This window comes from Sabethes cyaneus, chromosome 3, assembly GCF_943734655.1.
Source record: "Sabethes cyaneus chromosome 3, idSabCyanKW18_F2, whole genome shotgun sequence".
Lineage (NCBI taxonomy): Eukaryota > Metazoa > Arthropoda > Insecta > Diptera > Culicidae > Sabethes > Sabethes cyaneus.
In genome coordinates, this window is record NC_071355.1 from 137,497,255 (window position 1) to 137,516,149 (window position 18,895).

At 36.9% G+C, this 18,895-nt stretch overlaps 1 protein-coding gene across 1 annotated transcript in view; it reads right to left on the reverse strand.

The window, feature by feature from the left end:
- LOC128740184 (gamma-aminobutyric acid type B receptor subunit 1) overlaps positions 1 to 18,895 on the reverse strand; it is a 114,778-nt gene that overhangs the window by 61,412 nt on the left and 34,471 nt on the right. The window contains exon 3 of the mRNA XM_053835712.1: positions 3,291 to 3,425. Coding sequence (XP_053691687.1) covers positions 3,291 to 3,425 — 135 coding nt within the window. The remainder of the gene's footprint in view (positions 1 to 3,290; positions 3,426 to 18,895) is intronic.

An 18,895-nucleotide genomic window follows, 5' to 3' on the forward strand; every position in this document is an offset into this window, starting at 1 on the left:
CAGACACTGTTACATCTGTTATACACTTATACAAGTCATATCCAACTATTTGCTATTTTACAACGCAACAAATCGAAGTATTTTCCAATTCTTCTCGCCTAAGGGTCTGCCTTTTCTTATATTCTGATCGTTTGATCACACACTGTTTTTACAACTCAATGAACTGCAATTTTGTCTGTATTGGCGAGAAGTTTCATTTTACTCCACCAACGGAGAATATCTTGAACCTTTGCACTAGTTAAACGCAATTTTAACCACTTGCCGCGAACATGTTTTGTGAAAAAATTAAGTACATCTGTGGCACAATTATTAACGCGTGACATTTTTTTGTTTATAGGAAACGAGACCACTGCGACCGGCATTTAGATCTATTGTGGTATGCTCCATCCTTAATTTATATGTGCACTGTTTGACATACCACCTGTAATTCGAGTGGTTGTCAGTACTCAGTATACACAGTTATCCCAATTAGGCACAGCATTTCTTATGAAGTTAATTACCTTATTGGGGCTTTCAGCCCAAATATCCAAAGGCTCCAATATTCCTATACCGAAGACTCTTAATCTGCGTTGCATTAACGCACCACACTCGCACAGTAGATATGCTGATGTTCCAGTTTACTATCCGCAGAAGCGGCATGTATCTTCACTGCGCATGCCCATCTTCGTGAGATAGTATTTACTCGGCCAGTATCCTGTAAGCAATCCTGTCATTATGCTTAGTTTTTTTATTTAAGCTAAGCACCTCCAGGCTTTTCTTACCACTAGATATAATAAATTTGTTTGATTGTCGTAGTCCAAATGCGGCAACCACTCAGATAACAAATAAGCATTAACATAAGTAGCAAATCAACCGCTTATTGGCATATCTGGCATTTTATACTGCACGTTGCTGCATATTAGCTTTTTGACTGCATAGGTTTTGTAAATTAGTATCCAAAATTCTATTCAAATTCCTCGTATCAGTAATCAGCTGGAAAAAAGCATTGTCAGCACTATAAGAAGGTAGCAGTAGAGTAGCCATATATTTTGACAAGTACCATATAAGGTAACTTAAATGCTTATTGGGTTGCATTTGAACAGCATTGGTGGTGCTGTTTTGGTTACCTAGCCAATTGTCTTTTATAGAATTGATTTTCCACTTTTTCTATTTTCAGGGCACTTGATGGAACCCTACAGAATGGTTCTGGACCAGTAAAGTTAGTCGGTGACTGGAACCCAGTACAAATTTATTTGGTTCATTTCAGCTAACTGTCCAAAAGAACGGACACATTCCCATACTAATTTGGAACGACATGTGAGTGAACTTAGAGCTTAGTGCTGGCTTTCTGAGAAAATGCTGATATTTGCATACCTATATTTTCTATGCAGAAAGATGCATGAGAATTCCTAAAACGCATATATTTCCGCTTAGAACAACATCGACCAGTGTATCATAGCTCTTGATCTAGGTATTTCTGGTCCACTTAGGGGACATGTGTGTAATGTGGCACAGGTGGGAATACACCCCAGCTCGTTCATTCCCAATCATGCACAAATTAAAATGCAAAACTAATGAGAAACCTTAAAATTCGATGAAAACAGCCTGCTAAGCAAGTTTGACAGTTATCACTGGCTGTCAACCCAAAAGAAAATTAAATTTGTTTTTTAACAGCTTCCGATGTAATTTTTTGCGTCGTTTCCGTAAGTTTATTTGTGGTTGAAATCTATAAATATCCTGTTGTTGCAATTCGATTGCGTAAAGTGAAGCTCTAAAACATTATCTCAGGCGAGAAACCGGGGAGAAATGCTGAGTTTGCTTAATTATTTAATATTTTTCCCGCCGTGTCGTATGCGGCCAATATGCACCATTGCAGATGAGACTTTAAATACAGATAAATAGATATAAGTGAAAGTCTATTGCCACTATTAGCCTCAGTTAGTATTGTAGAGTAAAAGTACTAGGAATAATTAATCAACCACATCTAAATTCCAGGTAAATTGCAGATTACTTAACAAATCGGGGCAATATGCCCTACTTGCAGTATAATATGCCCCATGCAGAAAAGAAAAGCTATCTCAGAAGACCGACAAGAGGTTTAATTTATATGAAAATACAATATTTTGACAATATCTAAGAAAGTTTAACTTTTTAAAAAATAGAGTAGGCATATCAATGGCACAAATACTTGAAACACAACGTGGAGCGTGGAGCTGGGGCATATTGCCCGCATAGACAAGAAACTCAAATTTTAGAAGTTTTTAAATAATTCGTAGTATTTTTATTTTACAATATTAAAGAAAGTAAACAGTTGCAATTGATTTTCAACTCAAAAATTAACATATATTCGAAGTTATAACGTTAATCTTGGGAAGTCTTTTTGAAATATATCCATTTATTCTTAAAAGGGGCACATTATACTACATTACTACATTACCAATTACTGAGCCTGGACTTACTGAAGGGCCACCATGTTCTCAGGTTGAGCGTTCGGGCATAATAATTTAAATGAAAAATTACATATAGATGAACTATTCCAAATAAAAAAATTGGGATTCCACCGTTACTGGAACATTTTCCACTATTACAGGAACATTTTCATTATTATTGGAGCAAGACGTGCTTCTAATTTTTCTAGTTTTTTCTTATATTTTTTATTAAAATGCAAAAATTTTTGGGCAAATAAGAAAATAAATAGTTTTATTTACAAAAGATTGCTATACGCGAAATAAAAAGTATTTTTTACGTTTATTTACCACACCCACCATTACTGGTACGTCAAACCTACTATGATAAAATTATTCAAAATCCCTTATGTTTTCATTAAGAAGAAATGAGTTGTTAGCAGGCATTCAATTTATTCTTTCAAATGTGTGATATTCAGTGAGTTTCGCCTACAGTTTGATTTCGAATTTGGCATGGTTCGATTTTGGCATTTTGGCAACACAACATATTTCATTTCCCAAAATATGCTTAAATATGCGGTCGGTCCTAAAATATGGGGGGGGGGGGGGGCTTCCAAAATTCGAAAAATTAATGACTGCCAATTTTTTCTTTAAACGCCACATTCGATTTTGTAGCGACCCACCTTGCGAGGCCAAGTAACATTCTACATCAATCCCCACGACTTTTACATTTCTACAGCAATGTGCATTACGGCAGTAACTGAGTTTATATGAACATTAATATTTTCATTAATCGGGAAAATAGTCCAAACTGTCACTTAATAGGCCGGAAATAGGTCTCCTGCCCTTCCATTGCAGGGCAGGATAAACGAACAACGCATAGAAAAAATATATAACATCGCTTACCACAACTAGGTTCCACATTTTCGCTGCTTCGGCAACTGTCGTACATACAGTACTGCAACCTGCTAGAAGCATCAGCTTCTGGGGAGCATTGTACAGGAGATTGTACATAACGCTGGCTCCAAGACCGGGCTCACACTAGAAAAGAAAACAAGGAAAAGAGAAAACAGAATGGTGCTGGTTAGTAAGATTTGCACTCAGGTGCGGTCAGGCTCTGTTTGCCTTTGCCGTTGGTTGGATCTAAAATTGAATGATAGGTGCTTGTTTCGTTTTTACCTACTGCGTTAAGGACTAATTTCAACCCCCAGAAAGCATGCTGTATCGCAGGTTTAGGGGGACAGCAGGACAGTTAGCAGAGCGAAATTTTACGGTTATGTGAACCTTTTTGCGCTAAGATTCATTTGTGCAAAGCAACAAGTCTTCCAAACTGGTTATGGCAACCGGAGTGGCATTAAATGTGTACTCATTGTATTTAATGCAAGCTTTCATGTTTGCCATTATCTTTTTGGTGGTGACCATTATATTTTGTGACAGTGCTTTTACAAACGATAGGATACGAAATATAGGGTAGTGAAAAATATATTTATATACTGGTTATTACAATATTTTTTCATTAAAGAAGTTTTTTTTTATTTTCCGGGTGTTGCCAAAGTCAAACTGCTGGCAAAGTGTAAAATATTATTTGTTCACATTTGATCCATGTGAAGAATGATGTAATATTTTTGGCTGGCTTCTAATTATTCGGCACCCCCTGCTGTTTCATTTTTCAAACCTTTAAAACTAAGTTATCACCAGGAAACGGATGTGCAAGTAAAGCTCTAACTATTGGCGAGAAATTGTGATAGTTTCCCATTCAGAAGCAAAACGCTTTGTGTGCAGGAGTCCTGCAACAGGACAAACGCGGGACTGCTAGTGCACTCATTCCACTGACGTTAACCGTCTCCACTAGTTGGAATGCAAACACACGATAACCGGTTTGTTAGACCAGAGTCACACCTCAACATCAATTGGATGAAGTGTCAAATTAGATGACTTCATAATTCATGAGACCCAACAGCTCAATATTAATGAGCAGTAGGACGATTTCGAAGGAAATATAAACATTATTTTGGAAATCGTAAGCGTTCAACTTGTGCGTATGATTTTTTGGCAGATGTCCAGTTGCCCGCTGCGCAGAGGTAGCCCTACTTCAAGTAGCAGAAATATCTGGATGTCACGGTTTTTCAGACGGACGTTGTTTGACAGGGTGATATATTCTCAAATGCTTTACATGTGTTGAACATTTGTTTTCCAAATAAATTTTTACAGGTGTGTCAGACGTTAAACTTTTGAATTTTGAACCAAACATCCAACTAAGCAACTAAGCTTGCAAGAGTCCTAATTGACTGAGTTAATTTAAGAAATGTTGCATATGGAATGATTTGATGCCAGGACTAGGGAAAAGCAACTAGAGTTGAGAGATCAAAGAAAACAAATAAACCTAGATAGAAGTGATTTTTGCCGAGGGTCTGTTTCCGTCAGCGGGTCGCGGCCTGCGTCGTTCATTATGTGAACTCGCACATTATGCCTAACGTCAATTATGCTTGAAATATTTATGCCTAACGTTCGCATGCCAAACGTCCGTATGTTTAATGGGGTTCACCCTTTTTTCAGCAGACAATTAATAAAAGTTGCATAACGAGTCGCATAGTAATTGAAATAAATGTTCTAAAATACCATCTTGCAGCGCTTGTATGTACATGTTTAGGGCGATGTTTATTGCACGGTTGACAAGTTGAGCTTCTGAATTCTGATCGAGGCTCAGTACGAGGCGCTATCGGGCAAAGTGTCGCACAACGACGTCTTGTCCGACCCTATAAGGGTTACTGCTGATGCGAAACAGTGCTGCATTTTGTCACCGCTGCTGTTTCTCATCGTTATGGAGCATGCAAATCGAGGATTACCTTGGAGTTCTCTAACGATGGAGCAGCTAAATGGGCTTGATCTAGCCGACCATATTCACCCCTATTCTGTATTTCGAACGGGTTTCTTTTTCGTTCGAAACTGACATTTCGTTCGAAAAAACAGCGGCTCCAATGAAAGATCTTCATATGAAAAAACAACTCGAACGAAATATTTGCCAAGTCGATCGAAATATTTCAACTCGTTCGAAATACAGAATATGGGTGATTGTCTTGCTCGCACAACGTCGAAACGATATACAGAGCAAGCTAGCGAGTTGACAAGTTCCCAGGCAGCAGGCCTCACAACCAATGCAACAAAAACCAAGCCCATGGTAGTGAACACTGACAATCCAACCATCTTTACAGTAGCCAGACGACAGGTTGAGCAGGTGGACTCCTTTCAATATCAAGCCCGATAGTGGCATCAAGACTGATTTAGCCACATGGATCAGGGAAGCCAGGAGTTCCTGTGCAGGTCTGCGAAACATTAAATCATCCAATCATTAAAACATCAAATTTTGGCGCTCAAACCAGATCACTCTACATACAAAACCCCGAATTTTTAACTCAAACTACTGTATGTCTACGAAACGTGGTGCATCTTAGCGGAGACAACGCGAAAACTGCGGGTATTCATTACTCGCTGTCTGCTAGATGTTATTCGCGCCTGGTAGTCTGACAAACGGAATATCTAAGTCTAGTGCGGAGAAGCACTCGACTGGAATCCACAAGCACAACCAACAAAGATTGGCGTAAATTAGGCAAATATTATTGACAAATCGATTCGATTCCAGCAGGATACTTTGACGAATCTCGGTTACTAGCATTAGTATGATTGAAAGTTACCGAGTGAGTTAGGCATTTTCGTCTACTCGAGAATCATTTTTAAGTGTGAATACATCCCAATTAGCACAAACAGTATGAACCGAATAATATTCAAACCATTAACAAGAATTGAGGTGTAATAAGTTCAAAGCATTTATTTTTCTTTAACGCTACGCTTTTCAGCTTACTTTTCTAGTAATGTGTGATTTAGTCCTATGTCAATTATTTCCCTTTATAGCTAAGGCTATTGGATGCGAACCATATATGAAGAAAGCAGGATAAGGGTCCTATTATATAAGGATCAATTTCCATTCATTTATTAACTCTACATTGCAATGCACAATGGGCAAAAACGAGCTCGTAATCCCAAGTAATAGAAGCCGCTGGTTTGGAATCTTACAAGATACCTATTCTTATGTAAAAAATGCGGGAAATCGATTGGTGATGGTTTCATCCTGCGCAGACTTTGGGAAGTGGTCCATTTTACCCTATTTTCTCCAAAAATCATGATAAAAGCTAATTAAACAGTATAAAAACTTATATGCCGCCCGTGAAACGAACTCAAATAGCTTCCAAATTTTGTCAAAACATCAGAAGAATCAAATTCCATCCATTCCATAGTCCATTTTGCCAATTCACCCCCATATACATAGATAACTTAATTAAAGCAATTAAAACTAACTCAAAGGCAAAAACAACCTTCAAAAGAAATGTGTATTTTATCATACTGAATAATTTCGGAGAACAGTTGAAAGCAATAAATTAATTGGATGCGGAGTTATTGTACAGAATTGATTTTTAAGTGTACTTTTTAAATAAATCATTATATCTCGCAACTAGCAAAAGATAGATAGTTTCTATATTCAGCAAAGTTGCTCATTTTAGTGTGTTCTATAAGGCCATTGCAAATCATTTTCAAAGTTTTTGTCATCACCACCCCCCCCCCCCCCCCTTGGAAATTGGCTTGAAAAATCGGGGGGCAAAAAAATAAATTGCAGGATATGAGTTAATTTGTTTTATTAAAATCTATTGTCTGTGGGCTCTACAGTCTGAAAAACTCGGAAAATGAGTGTACGAGTTGAGTTAACGCTTCTAGCACGAAATAGAAATGGAAGTTCAAACAGTGGAATTTCCGGAACTCGGCCAAAAATTTTTTTTTACATAATAATAGGTATCTAGTAAGATTCCAAACCAGCGGCTTCTATTACTTGGGATTACGAGCTCGTTTTTGCCCATTGTGCATTGCAATGTATTGATATTTACTTATGTTGTGTCTGAATTTCTCAAGACCAAAACGACTCAAAAAGTTTCATCCTGTGCAACAAATTAGCTCCCTTAAATAAAAACACCTCGCAAATTTAGTTAACTTTTTTCTAATGTACATCCACTATGTTTCATAGCAGCACTAGCGGCGAGGCGTTTGTAATTTGTTGCAGTTAAACACTCGCATTCAAACAAAGCGAACGTGGAGAAAATTAAATCAACTTCCACATCAAAGCAGATAATCTGCCGAAGGTGATGATCCACGCAAAACGAAACCTTAAATTTAACAGGTACTGCTAGCTGACTTGCAGACAGTGCCAGCGTTGCTCATTTCATGACCATTCCCCAAAGTGTGGCAATGACGCTGCACATGCTGCGGAACGTACCTTCATCAATGAAACGATAAGCCGTAGGTGGTGTAGATAGGAGTATAGTTACAGCTGGGACACCAGTATACTCATCATCGTTCGTACCGGAAAATAGCAACCCTGTCCCGAGGAGTGAGTTTTACAATCAATTAGTTTTTCATTTAATTTCATCCTTTTCCACAAGCTGGTTGGCGGACTGACTGTGTTTTGCTTTCGGGGATCGTTGCGGATTCATATTGCTGCATCCGCCTGTCGTTCTCCTTTCAATGGTCCACCCTGACTTTGAGCGAACGAATAAATAAGCGAACGGGATATTTCGGGGCTCTTCACGTGCACCTTCAGGCAGAAAAAAGTAGAATTGATGGTGTCGAGCAGTGTACATATTGTGAGGGTCGATTCGCGTGTCGACCGGACACTGCTGGCATCGGAAATTCAATTAAAATGAATGACAAACGAGTAATGAAAGTAAGTACTTAAGTGTCCCATGATATCCTAATCTGATTCAGTGGCTGTCTCAATCGTTTAATTGACGTTTAAATTTCGAAAAGACCTGAAAGATTTTCGATACAGCATCACTGGAAACATACCTACGGTAGATAAATTGTAATGTGATAGCAGAACCAAATTTTATCGGTGCATATATAATAACATCCTGAACAGTGCATTCAAAGAACACTAAGATTATATAGTTATTCGTTTATTCGCAATTGCTATCTGTCAGAAGTAGCGATTCAAATTCGCGAACTGTAATTAAATTGATGGTTGTAGTGCACCCCGAAGATATGTAAATTTATATCTTAAAAAACAAACTTGGGGGTATGAAAAGGTTTCATTGTAATTTTCTGCACAATGCGAAGATGCACAATACTTTGCTTTAACAACCAAATTTTTGAAACGACAGACTTAATTCACCGTGGAGTCATTATTTGAAGAGCGGAGAAAGGACGTGACAATGGACGAGTTTACTTAAGCGAATCACTTCAAGTTCCGCTGGGAAGATTGTTTTACACTTTTGGAGACTATCTCGAAATAACTCATAATAACAATGGCATGAGTTATTATTCGTCTGTGGGTAAAACGTCTTTTTGGCAGATGGTGAGCAGTTTATTGCTCTCGCCAGTGCAATTGAATTGGCTTCGCTGAGAAAGATGAATGGGTACTGTTTTTATAAGTATCAACCCCTAAGGACTTGGCATGACTACACCATGTGAAGTCTCACTAGAGGGTAAGGCCGAGCGAATGTATCATGCTGCTGCTGTCTACTTCTATAGCTAGCAGAAGATGTGTTTCTTTGCTGATAGAAGCGTGCATGTGCATTCTATGGCGGTATTATAGAAAACAGAGTATAATTAATTGCATTTTTTATAAGTGCGCTTCCTTCGTTTCACAACAAAATCTCCAAGCGAGCTAAGATTGTAACAATAAGCAATATGCCCTGACGATATTAGTGCAAAATTTTTTTACGCCAATAAAATAAATGATATTTGATTTTCAGTTACTAGTTAAACTGCTCAAAACAATCCCCATTCCTTCTTTATTGCATTGATTTTGAATACCGTAGAATTTTCATTGGCTTGTCTAGCCTTCAAGCCGACATGGCAATAAGACATTTCATTCAATGCTGAACTTGATCAAAAGTTTTTTATAATGATTTAGTAGGTTTTAGTAAAGCAAACAAAACCTGGGCGCTACATTTCAAAACCTTACCGTCTGTTTTATATTCAGCACATTTCGCATTCAGCTGTTACAGTACAGGATAATTTTTGTGTAACTAATGCTGCGATATTAGTTACTGTAATAGCCTTTGTTAGTCGAGATTCTCACATACGATGGATAGGGTCTTGGATCCGTCAGTGTCCATTGGCCATTAGACCAATTAGGTCATGAGTACTAAATTTATAGTTCAATTCCATAATTAACTTGACTAAAAACTTTGCAGTACTAGGACCATTCACTTACTACTGAAACACTCGAATTTTATGACTCTCGAATTGCAATGATATCAATGTCGCATTAATAATTTCTAGGTGAAACGTTCGATTCACACGTTTCAAACATGATTTCATAAGAATATGGTAAATACTATAAATATTCTTACTGTATCCATCATATTAAAAAGTGCAAGCTAAACATAGTTCAAACGATAATGAAGCAAAAAACCTCTAGGAGAAATATGCGACCAGTCTGCTTTATATTGCCATTCATCTTTTTCTCATATTTCTTTTAATCTGTGCACATAATTCAAAATAACAGGCAGCAACAGTCTTGTGCTCAGCGTGATATGCTTAATATCCTTTGGGGTTCAAATTTCTAGTGTAAGCGAAACGTAATCCGTATTCTGCGAGGAAACTAGAAAGCACGATATATGTTCCCCCCTATGCAATAGTTCAAATGATGAAACCATGAAAACAAACATCCTTTTTCATAAAGCTTGATCCAGAAATATGCAAGAGTGCTATATTATCCTTATACTTGTTTTACTTTTACCACCATCGAGCACCTACTCAGCCGTTGAAAGAAAACATTTTGCCCTCAGGATGTAGGCGGACGAATTGTTTTATTTGAAGTGCGTCTTTGCATCAAGAAGTTTTTAAGTATTCGTTTAGCTAAAATACGTTTTACTTCATTTATGAAGCACATACAATTTAGCAACAATACTGCATTGATACTAGGTTTAAAAAGGAACTTATTTTATCATCAGGGTCTTGTGTAGTTCGTAGTAAGCATGCCCGCATAGAAATGCATAACGAATATTATTGTAAAAACATTACGGTTACTATGAATTTTACTGTTTACAACACTTTATGCTGTAACTTCACTGTACCGTTCCTGGAAAAATTTTCATATGATGTATTCATATTAATGTAAAAACTTTAAGATTACAATGAATTTTGCTGTTTATAACACTTTATGCTGTAACTTCACTGTACCGTTCTTGGAAAATTTTTCATATAATTCGGCAACAATGCAAATTGTTTTGAAGCAGGAAATAATCTCTAAGGTCCAATCCTTGGCAGGTTGAGTTATTTGTAGACACAAATTGTGTCTCTTCCTCCGTCTACTGTAGAAACCACCGATTGAGAAGTTTAATCTGATTCGATTTACTGACGGGACGACGGTACTATGCAGGCGCTTGCGACATACTTGTTCGTCTGTCAACATATTAGCCGCGATTCTTAACGCGGGTGTTCGGGGATAGACTCCGTTCCTATGGAATAGATCAACCTCGTTGTGTACGTCTTGACATCGAATGAGGTGTCAGGCATATAATTAAGTTTTTATAACGGTAGATGTTCACCTTTATTCTTGTTTACGGCCGGATCCTGCGTTCGTACGAATAGTTTACTTCGAACGAATCGGGAAGCACTATTCTCATATTCGTATGAGCATTGAGCAAAAGGAAGGGGTGTTCGAACGTTCGAATTGATTCGAACGAAAACAAGAATACGAATCGGTTTAACTTTCGAATGAATGTCATTCGAACGAAAACAAGAATAAGGGTGTTTACAATTGACAGAGTGAACGATAGAAGACAGTAATGAAATAAAGAGTCGATAGGATCTAACAGATAGAGATAAGGCGTAAATGGGAAAAAGCGGAATTTGTTTAAGTAGGTGTAGTGACCTCTAATACTTTCCTAATATGAGCGATGAATGCGGCTCGAAAATCATAATAGTTCGAAGCCTATAAAATTCATTGTCATCATACCTTTTCAAAAACATGAAATACCGTAATTAATCAGCCGGTTTTATTTTGTCCTAATAATCCGAAAGCCTACCATTTTTTTTGCAGAACTTATCTTAAATTTCATTGTAACTTCGTTGTAAAACAGTGTAAAACTTATAGTGAATGTACCACAAATTTTACTGTTTTTGGTTTTTATTTGTATGGGAAAAAGCCGAAAAATTTAGTGTTACATCACTTAATCACCCCCTTATTCGCTGTAAAATTGGCGGTTTCCATTAAAATTTACTGTGAAAACAGTGATATTCATGGTAACTTCAGTGTAACTTTTACAAAGATTTTCACTGTTTCAATGTGGTTTTTCGAAGTTTTTCAATGTTTGTAACAGTGAAATTTAATGTTTTTTCGCTATACATTTTTATTCGGGTGACTACCCGAATAAAAATGTATAGCGAAAAAACATTAAATATCACTGTTACAAACATTGAAAAACTTCGAAAAACCACATTGAAACAGTGAAAATCTTTGTAAAAGTTACACTGAAGTTACCATGAATATCACTGTTTTCACAGTAAATTTTAATGGAAACCGCCAATTTTACAGCGAATAAGGGGGTGATTAAGTGATGTAACACTAAATTTTTCGGCTTTTTCCCATACAAATAAAAACCAATAACAGTAAAATTTGTGGTACATTCACTATAAGTTTTACACTGTTTTACAACGAAGTTACAATGAAATTTAAGATAAGTTCTGCAAAAAAAATTGTAGGCTTTCGGATTATTAGGACAAAATAAAACCGGCTGATTAATTACGGTATTTCATGTTTTTGAAAAGGTATGATGACAATGAATTTGATAGGCTTCGAACTATTATGATTTTCGAGCCGCATTCATCGCTCATATTAGGAAAGTATTAGAGGTCAGTACACCTACTTAAACAAATTCCGCTTTTTCCCATTTACGCCTTATCTCTATCTGTTTGATCCTATCGACTCTTTATTTCATTACTGTCTTCTATCGTTCCCTCTGTCAAATGTAAACACCCTTATTCTTTTTTTCGTTCGAATGATATTCATTCGAAAGTTAAACCGATTCGTATTCTTGTTTTCGTTCGAATCAATTCGAACGTTCGAACGCCCCCTTCCTTTTGCTCATACGAATATGAGAATAGTGCTTCCCGATTCGTTCGAAGCAAACTATTCGTACGAATGCAGGATCCGGCCGTAAACAAGAATAAAGGTGAACATCTACCGTTATAAAAACTTAATTATATGCCTGACACCTCATTCGATGTCAAGACGTACACAACGAGGTTGGTCTATTCCATAGGAACGGAGTCTTTCCCCGAACACCCGCGTTTAGAATCGCGGCTAATATGTTGACAGACGTACAAGTAAGTCGCAAGCGCCTGCATAGTGTCGTCGTCCCGTCAGTAAAACGAATTAGATTAAACTTCTGGCTCGTCGGTTTCTACAGTAGACGGAGGAAGAGACACAATTTGTGTGTACAAATAACTCAACCTGCCAAGGATTGGACCTTAGATAGATTATTTCCTGCTTCGAAACAATTTGCATTGTTGCCGAATTATATGAAAAAATTTCCAAGAACGGTACAGTGAAGTTACAGCATAAAGTGTTGTAAACAGTAAAATTCATTGTAATCGTAAAGTTTTTACATTAATATGAAAAATTTTCTAAGAACGGTACAGTGAAGTTACAGCATAATGTGTTGTAAACAGTAAAATTCATAGTAACCGTAATGTTTTTACATTAATATTCGTTATGCATTTCTACCCGGGTATCGGCAGAAATATGTCTGCGTATTTCTCTGCTGCAGTTGTTATTTGACGTGATCAATGACCCGAGGTATATAAATTTGTCTACCACCTCAAACTCGTCTCCTCCGATTAGCATACTATTGTCTATGCAAGCTCGATCGCGCTCGGCTCCTCCTGCTAACAGATACTTGGTTTTAAACGTATTTACGTCCAACGTTCTCTGCTTCACACTTCAGTATGGTATACTGCTTAGCAACAACCTGGAATGTCCTTTCGACAATATCCACGTCGGGGTCAGTCCCGGTGTAGCGGTTAGCATTCACTCTTCTCACGCGTAGGACCCGGGCTCAAATCCCAACCCCGCAGAAGTCACGAATGACCCAAGCTGTTAAAGTGACTGTAATATAACAAAAACTGAAAACTGAAATATCTATTTAATGTAGATTGTTCGCAATGTTTCAAATGGGCTTGATAACGCCCACGATATATGTTATACGCGCCTTACTAAGCACTGGTCTCCGTCTATAGAGGCCTTAGTTAATATCATAGGCGGCCTTCAAATCTATGAATAGGCGGTACGTGCGCACTTGGTATTCGCGAATCTTTTGTAGGGTCTACCGCAACACACAGTTTGGACCCGTCCACAAAGCCGGCTTTTGAACATCCCACAAATCTGCTTGCTAGCGGCGATAGAAGATGAAAGATGATCTGAAAGAGCAGTTTATAGGCGGCGTTGAGAATAGTGAACGCTTGGTAGTTCCTACATTACAACTTGTCGCTCTTCTTGTTTGTTGGGCATATATTACTTTATTATAGGTATAAATTAGGGAAAGTTACCTGGAAGGAGTGCCAAATATAATTCTGGCACTCTTAAACACCTACCTAGCGCCTCCTCGTAGAGCTAAGTCGCACGATGACGATCGATGGCCACATCAGGAAATGCTTCATATACATACTGGAGCTGCTAAGACAGGAGGTGCGAACTTGAGCGCCTGTTCCACAGGAGACTCGAAGCGAGCAGCTGAATATGAAACGCTGTATCCCGCAAGCTATACCTAAGATGGCAGACCCATCAAAGGGTTATAGGCATCGCGACCCCTGTTAAGTAATATAGCGAAATTCTGTATTACAACGTAAAACGAAAATGGAAATACGGAACGGATCAATCGGCATATAAAACGGCGAAGGACAAGGAAACGATTGAAAACTCGGTACCTGGTATGTTCGAACTCTTCATGAACCGGTATGAGCTTGCTTGCTTACTCGAGAGCTACATCGGAGTGGAGATCGCAGTTATTCAAGAAGTTCAGTGCCAACTTCCGGAGAAAATATATTCCGTGCAGTAGATATTATTGCATGCAAGTACCACATCTGCTACAGTGGTGGTAGAAAGGCAGATAATTATAGCCGGTTTCGCAGTGTTTGGAAAACAAACGCAACGAGTTATACGGTGGAAACCCGTAGATGACCGTATATGTGTTTTGGGAATTAATTTTGGGGCGAGTTCTTCAACTATAGCCTGATCAACGTTTACGCAACGATAAATAACCGAATAAATGACGCTAAGGACGAGTTCTACGACAGGCTCGAGAGGACCTATGGAGAATGGCCAAAACACGACGTGGAAATCATCATTGGAGATATGCGCAGATCGAGCGGGAGAAGTTTTTCTGTGTATAAATTTTGCTACGGTCAGAGGTATGGCCATTTGTAGCACCTAGTTGACCAAACCTCGTAATTTTAGTCATGAACTTGAAATGCGGTCAGGCATATACTAACCACGTCCGAATATAGACTAAAGATTTCTGTTCGATCATGTCCTGATCGACCAGTTAGTCCATTACAAATATTTTATAAAGTTTTTGTCCTTCCGGTGTTGGACCACTGAAGGATGGGGGGGGGGGGTCAAAAAAAACAAAGAGATTTTTCTAATCGAGCCAAAATATATGGATTTTAAGCATTTTTACTTAAAGTTTAAACGTGAAAACCAAATCTATTCTTGCTTTTAATATAGGTATACGTTTTTAATTTCCATGTTAAATCTACGAAAAAAAGACAAAAACGAAAGAAATTTTTTTTGCCGATTTTCGAAAATTCCACACTTTGAATTTCCATTTCGTGCTAGAAGCGTTAACTCAACTCATACACTCATTTTTCGAGTTTTTCAGGCTGTAGAGCCCACAGACAATTGATTTTATAAAAAAATTAACTCATATCCTGCAAATATTTTTTTCCCGATTTCCCGAGGGGGTACAGAAACTTTAAAAATAATTTGCAATGGCCTTATAATTGTTGCAACAATTTCTTATTCGCTTTCATAGTTTTAGATTCATTCCAAAAACTAATTTTTTACCATTATAACAAAAATGCTGGCTTAGCATCTACTCAATAATGAATGATTTATTAATGAATGAATAATGAATTATTAATTATTTATATTATTTTTGTGTGTTATCTGGGATGTACACTGTAACAGGTTTTTTAATGTAAACAAAAACGATGAATTAAACATACTCTTAAAATTAATATTTTCGTTTGGCTTGATGACCAGTTAAACATAGAGAATATTCCAGGTAGATAACAGCGAATAACAATTCGTTTTTTACTGAATCCTAAACCAAAAACTTTTAAGTGAATAACTCTCAGTGTTTAACTCTGGAAATATAAAATAATGTGGTTTGACTAAGTTAGATGCACAAATATAAATTTGGGCTCACCAACTGGCTTCAATAAATTCTCTTTACAAACGACTACAGACAGTATAGCTAGCTGCAGCACCAGAATGAACTAACTAGCCTAGAATGGCGTGTCAGTTAATAACTTTTAGTGAGGGTGGTAAAACAAACAATAAAGTTTTGATTTAATTAGGGGACTGAAACTGTCGCTAGCACGATGTAGCACAGCATGGTGCAGCAGTGTCGATCAGCGAAGCGGTCTTGGGTAGAACATAAAAAGCTGACCGTCACTCCTTGAGTTATTCTTTTAAATCGCACAAATAACGATGTGAAGTGTTTATATAATCACTTATGAAACTTTAAGTACATATTCACTGGCAGTAAAAGGTATTATTATTATTAACGCTATTAAGTAGACTTTCTGTGAAGAACAAAAATTGTATGAACTGGAAAAAATTATATGTAAACTGTGAAAAAAATTGACTGAGCAGAAGGGACTTGAACGAACCAACAACTCTCAATTTCGCTTCGAGTGCGAGTCAAGTTTGATTTTTCGTATCACACCATATGCTATAAGAGCTATATTCTACATGTTAAACATCGATAATAAATATACTTATATTTATATCAGCACAGTCTATTTTAATAAAGGGTTTATAAAACAAAAAAAGCTAAACCTTGGGTTTAACTATTTTATAAGACTTGACAGTTCTTTATCGAGCAATTCCAGCTCAACTAGCAAAACGATTTGACTCGACTATTTTTGATTGGAATGAAATTTTCCTAACGTGTTGGATACCAAGCAAGAACTCATTTTCCACTAAACTTGATTTTTTTCGTAAAGAGTAACTTTTCAAAAGGGCGTATTTAGAAATGAGAACTATTTTTCAAAACATCATATCTTAAAAACTACTTCTTTGATCTAAATGGAATCAAAGTAAAAGTTGTAGGAAATTAAGTGTATTTTCAGAAAAAAATTACACTGAAAGAAAAAACTTTTCAAAACCATGATTAAAATCATAAAATGTCAATTATCTTACAACCATCCCCTCCGATTTGCATATATTTTAAGAGATAGCTCGAATTATGCTCTTAAATCTGGTGAAGAGCTATCAATAGACACTCTTTCGGGTTTTTAAATCTTTAAAATTTGACAAATTTTTCAAAAACATCCAAATTTTGCAGTTTTTTGTAAAATTCAAACAATATCAAATTCTATGCATCAATTTGAACAAATTATGTCATATAAACTTTTTTTTCGGCACAGCTGTTTTCAAGTTCCAAATTTAAAATCTAAAAAGAAAGAAACTATGATAAAAACTATAAAATAACAATTATCTCAAAATCTTCTCCTCCGATATGCCTAATTTTTTAGGATATTAAAGATTATGACCTAAAATCTGGTGAAGATCTATCGATGGACACTTTCTGGACAAATCTATCGTTTTTTTTGTAATTTTAAAGTTAGACAAATTTTTCAAAAACATCAAAAAATTTTTTTTTGTAAACACAAAATCAAATTCTTTGCATAATTTTGAACAAATTTACACATATAAACAGATCATAATCGTATTTTGAGCTATTAACTCGTAAGTAACGTCTCGTAAGAATTGGATACAGCTACAGGATACAGGATTCAACTACATTTCATTACTCAATACTTCTCAATACATTACAATACTTGCAATACTGCATTATAGCGTAATTGCCACGATCTGTATTTTATTTTGATTATAAAGTCGTTCGTTGTGCTTTGATAGTGATCTGATTTTGTTACGGCATTTTTGGATGAACCATTGGTGGAAACATTGCCCTTGATTGCTTTTTTCAATGCCTACACGTTGCTGTATATTAACATGCGCAATTTTCTGTTATATTAATCTTTTTAATCAAATTGGAATATGGGTCCCCACCCCAGTAAATGGGGCAAGTGAGATCTATCGCCATGATTTTGAAAAATTCTCCTCAGATTCGTTTTATGTAAATCGATAGTCCTCCTTTGTGATTAAACCTTCGAAGTGATACCGCTGAAGAGTTTCTGTGCCGCAAAAATTTTAAAATTATCACAAGACAAGCTTAAGCAGTCGAATAAACTTTAGCCACAGACAAACTGACATAACTCTTGGAAGAAAAATCAACAAAAATTATCGTACCGTAAATTTTCTTTTACTGTCGAAATCAGCGCTTATCAAAGTAATGCTGAATCTTCAGTGCTAACAAATTAAGCTGTTAGCGGTTAGCGTTAGCTTCCGCTAAATTGTTGGTTGATTTAGCGGTTAGCGGTTATCGAAGCTAACGTTTTGATTTAGCGGATTAGCTGTTAGCGAAGCTAACATTTCGATTAGCGGTGCCCACCTCTGTATATGGGGCATTTATAGAGTAAATTATTATCCATAAGATTGCTGAACTAAGTATTGCTCTATCTTTAGTATTTACGGCGCACTCCCAGTTTACACTGGCTGGTGCACCAAGGTGCGCACCAAGATGCGAACCCAGTGTGAACTGGGAGTGCGCCGTAAATACTAAAGACAGAGCAATACAGTGGACCCCCGTTCGTTTGAACGATTCCTCATGCAAACTAACGGGGTTAGTTTTTAATTTGAAAACTGGTAACCCTAAATATACTGGAACTTGTGTGAACTGGCTGCCCTGCTCTTTGTTATTGTTTTGGTGGTTTGATACAGTAGGCAGTTGCAAGCAACGAATATTTCATTCTCCGATCGGCTTTCTACCATAATCGTTGGGAAAACGCAATGTGAAACAGATTAAACACGCTAGATCAGCACAAACAAATCGTGTTTATGAGCATTGTCTGCATAAGCAAATGATGTCATATTGAGTATGACGTTTGAACCATTTTTAATTTGCACGTCGTGCAAACCAACGGGATTCAAATTAAAAAGTGTTCAGATTAAAAACGGTCAAACGAACGGGGGTCCACGGTACTTAGTTCAGCAATCTTATGGATAATAATTTACTCTATAAATGCCCCATATATAATATTTTCGAATTTTGTTAGGCTGAGGTGTTACAGTTAAAAAAGCAAAATAAGTTCACTAAGTGCAGGACAAG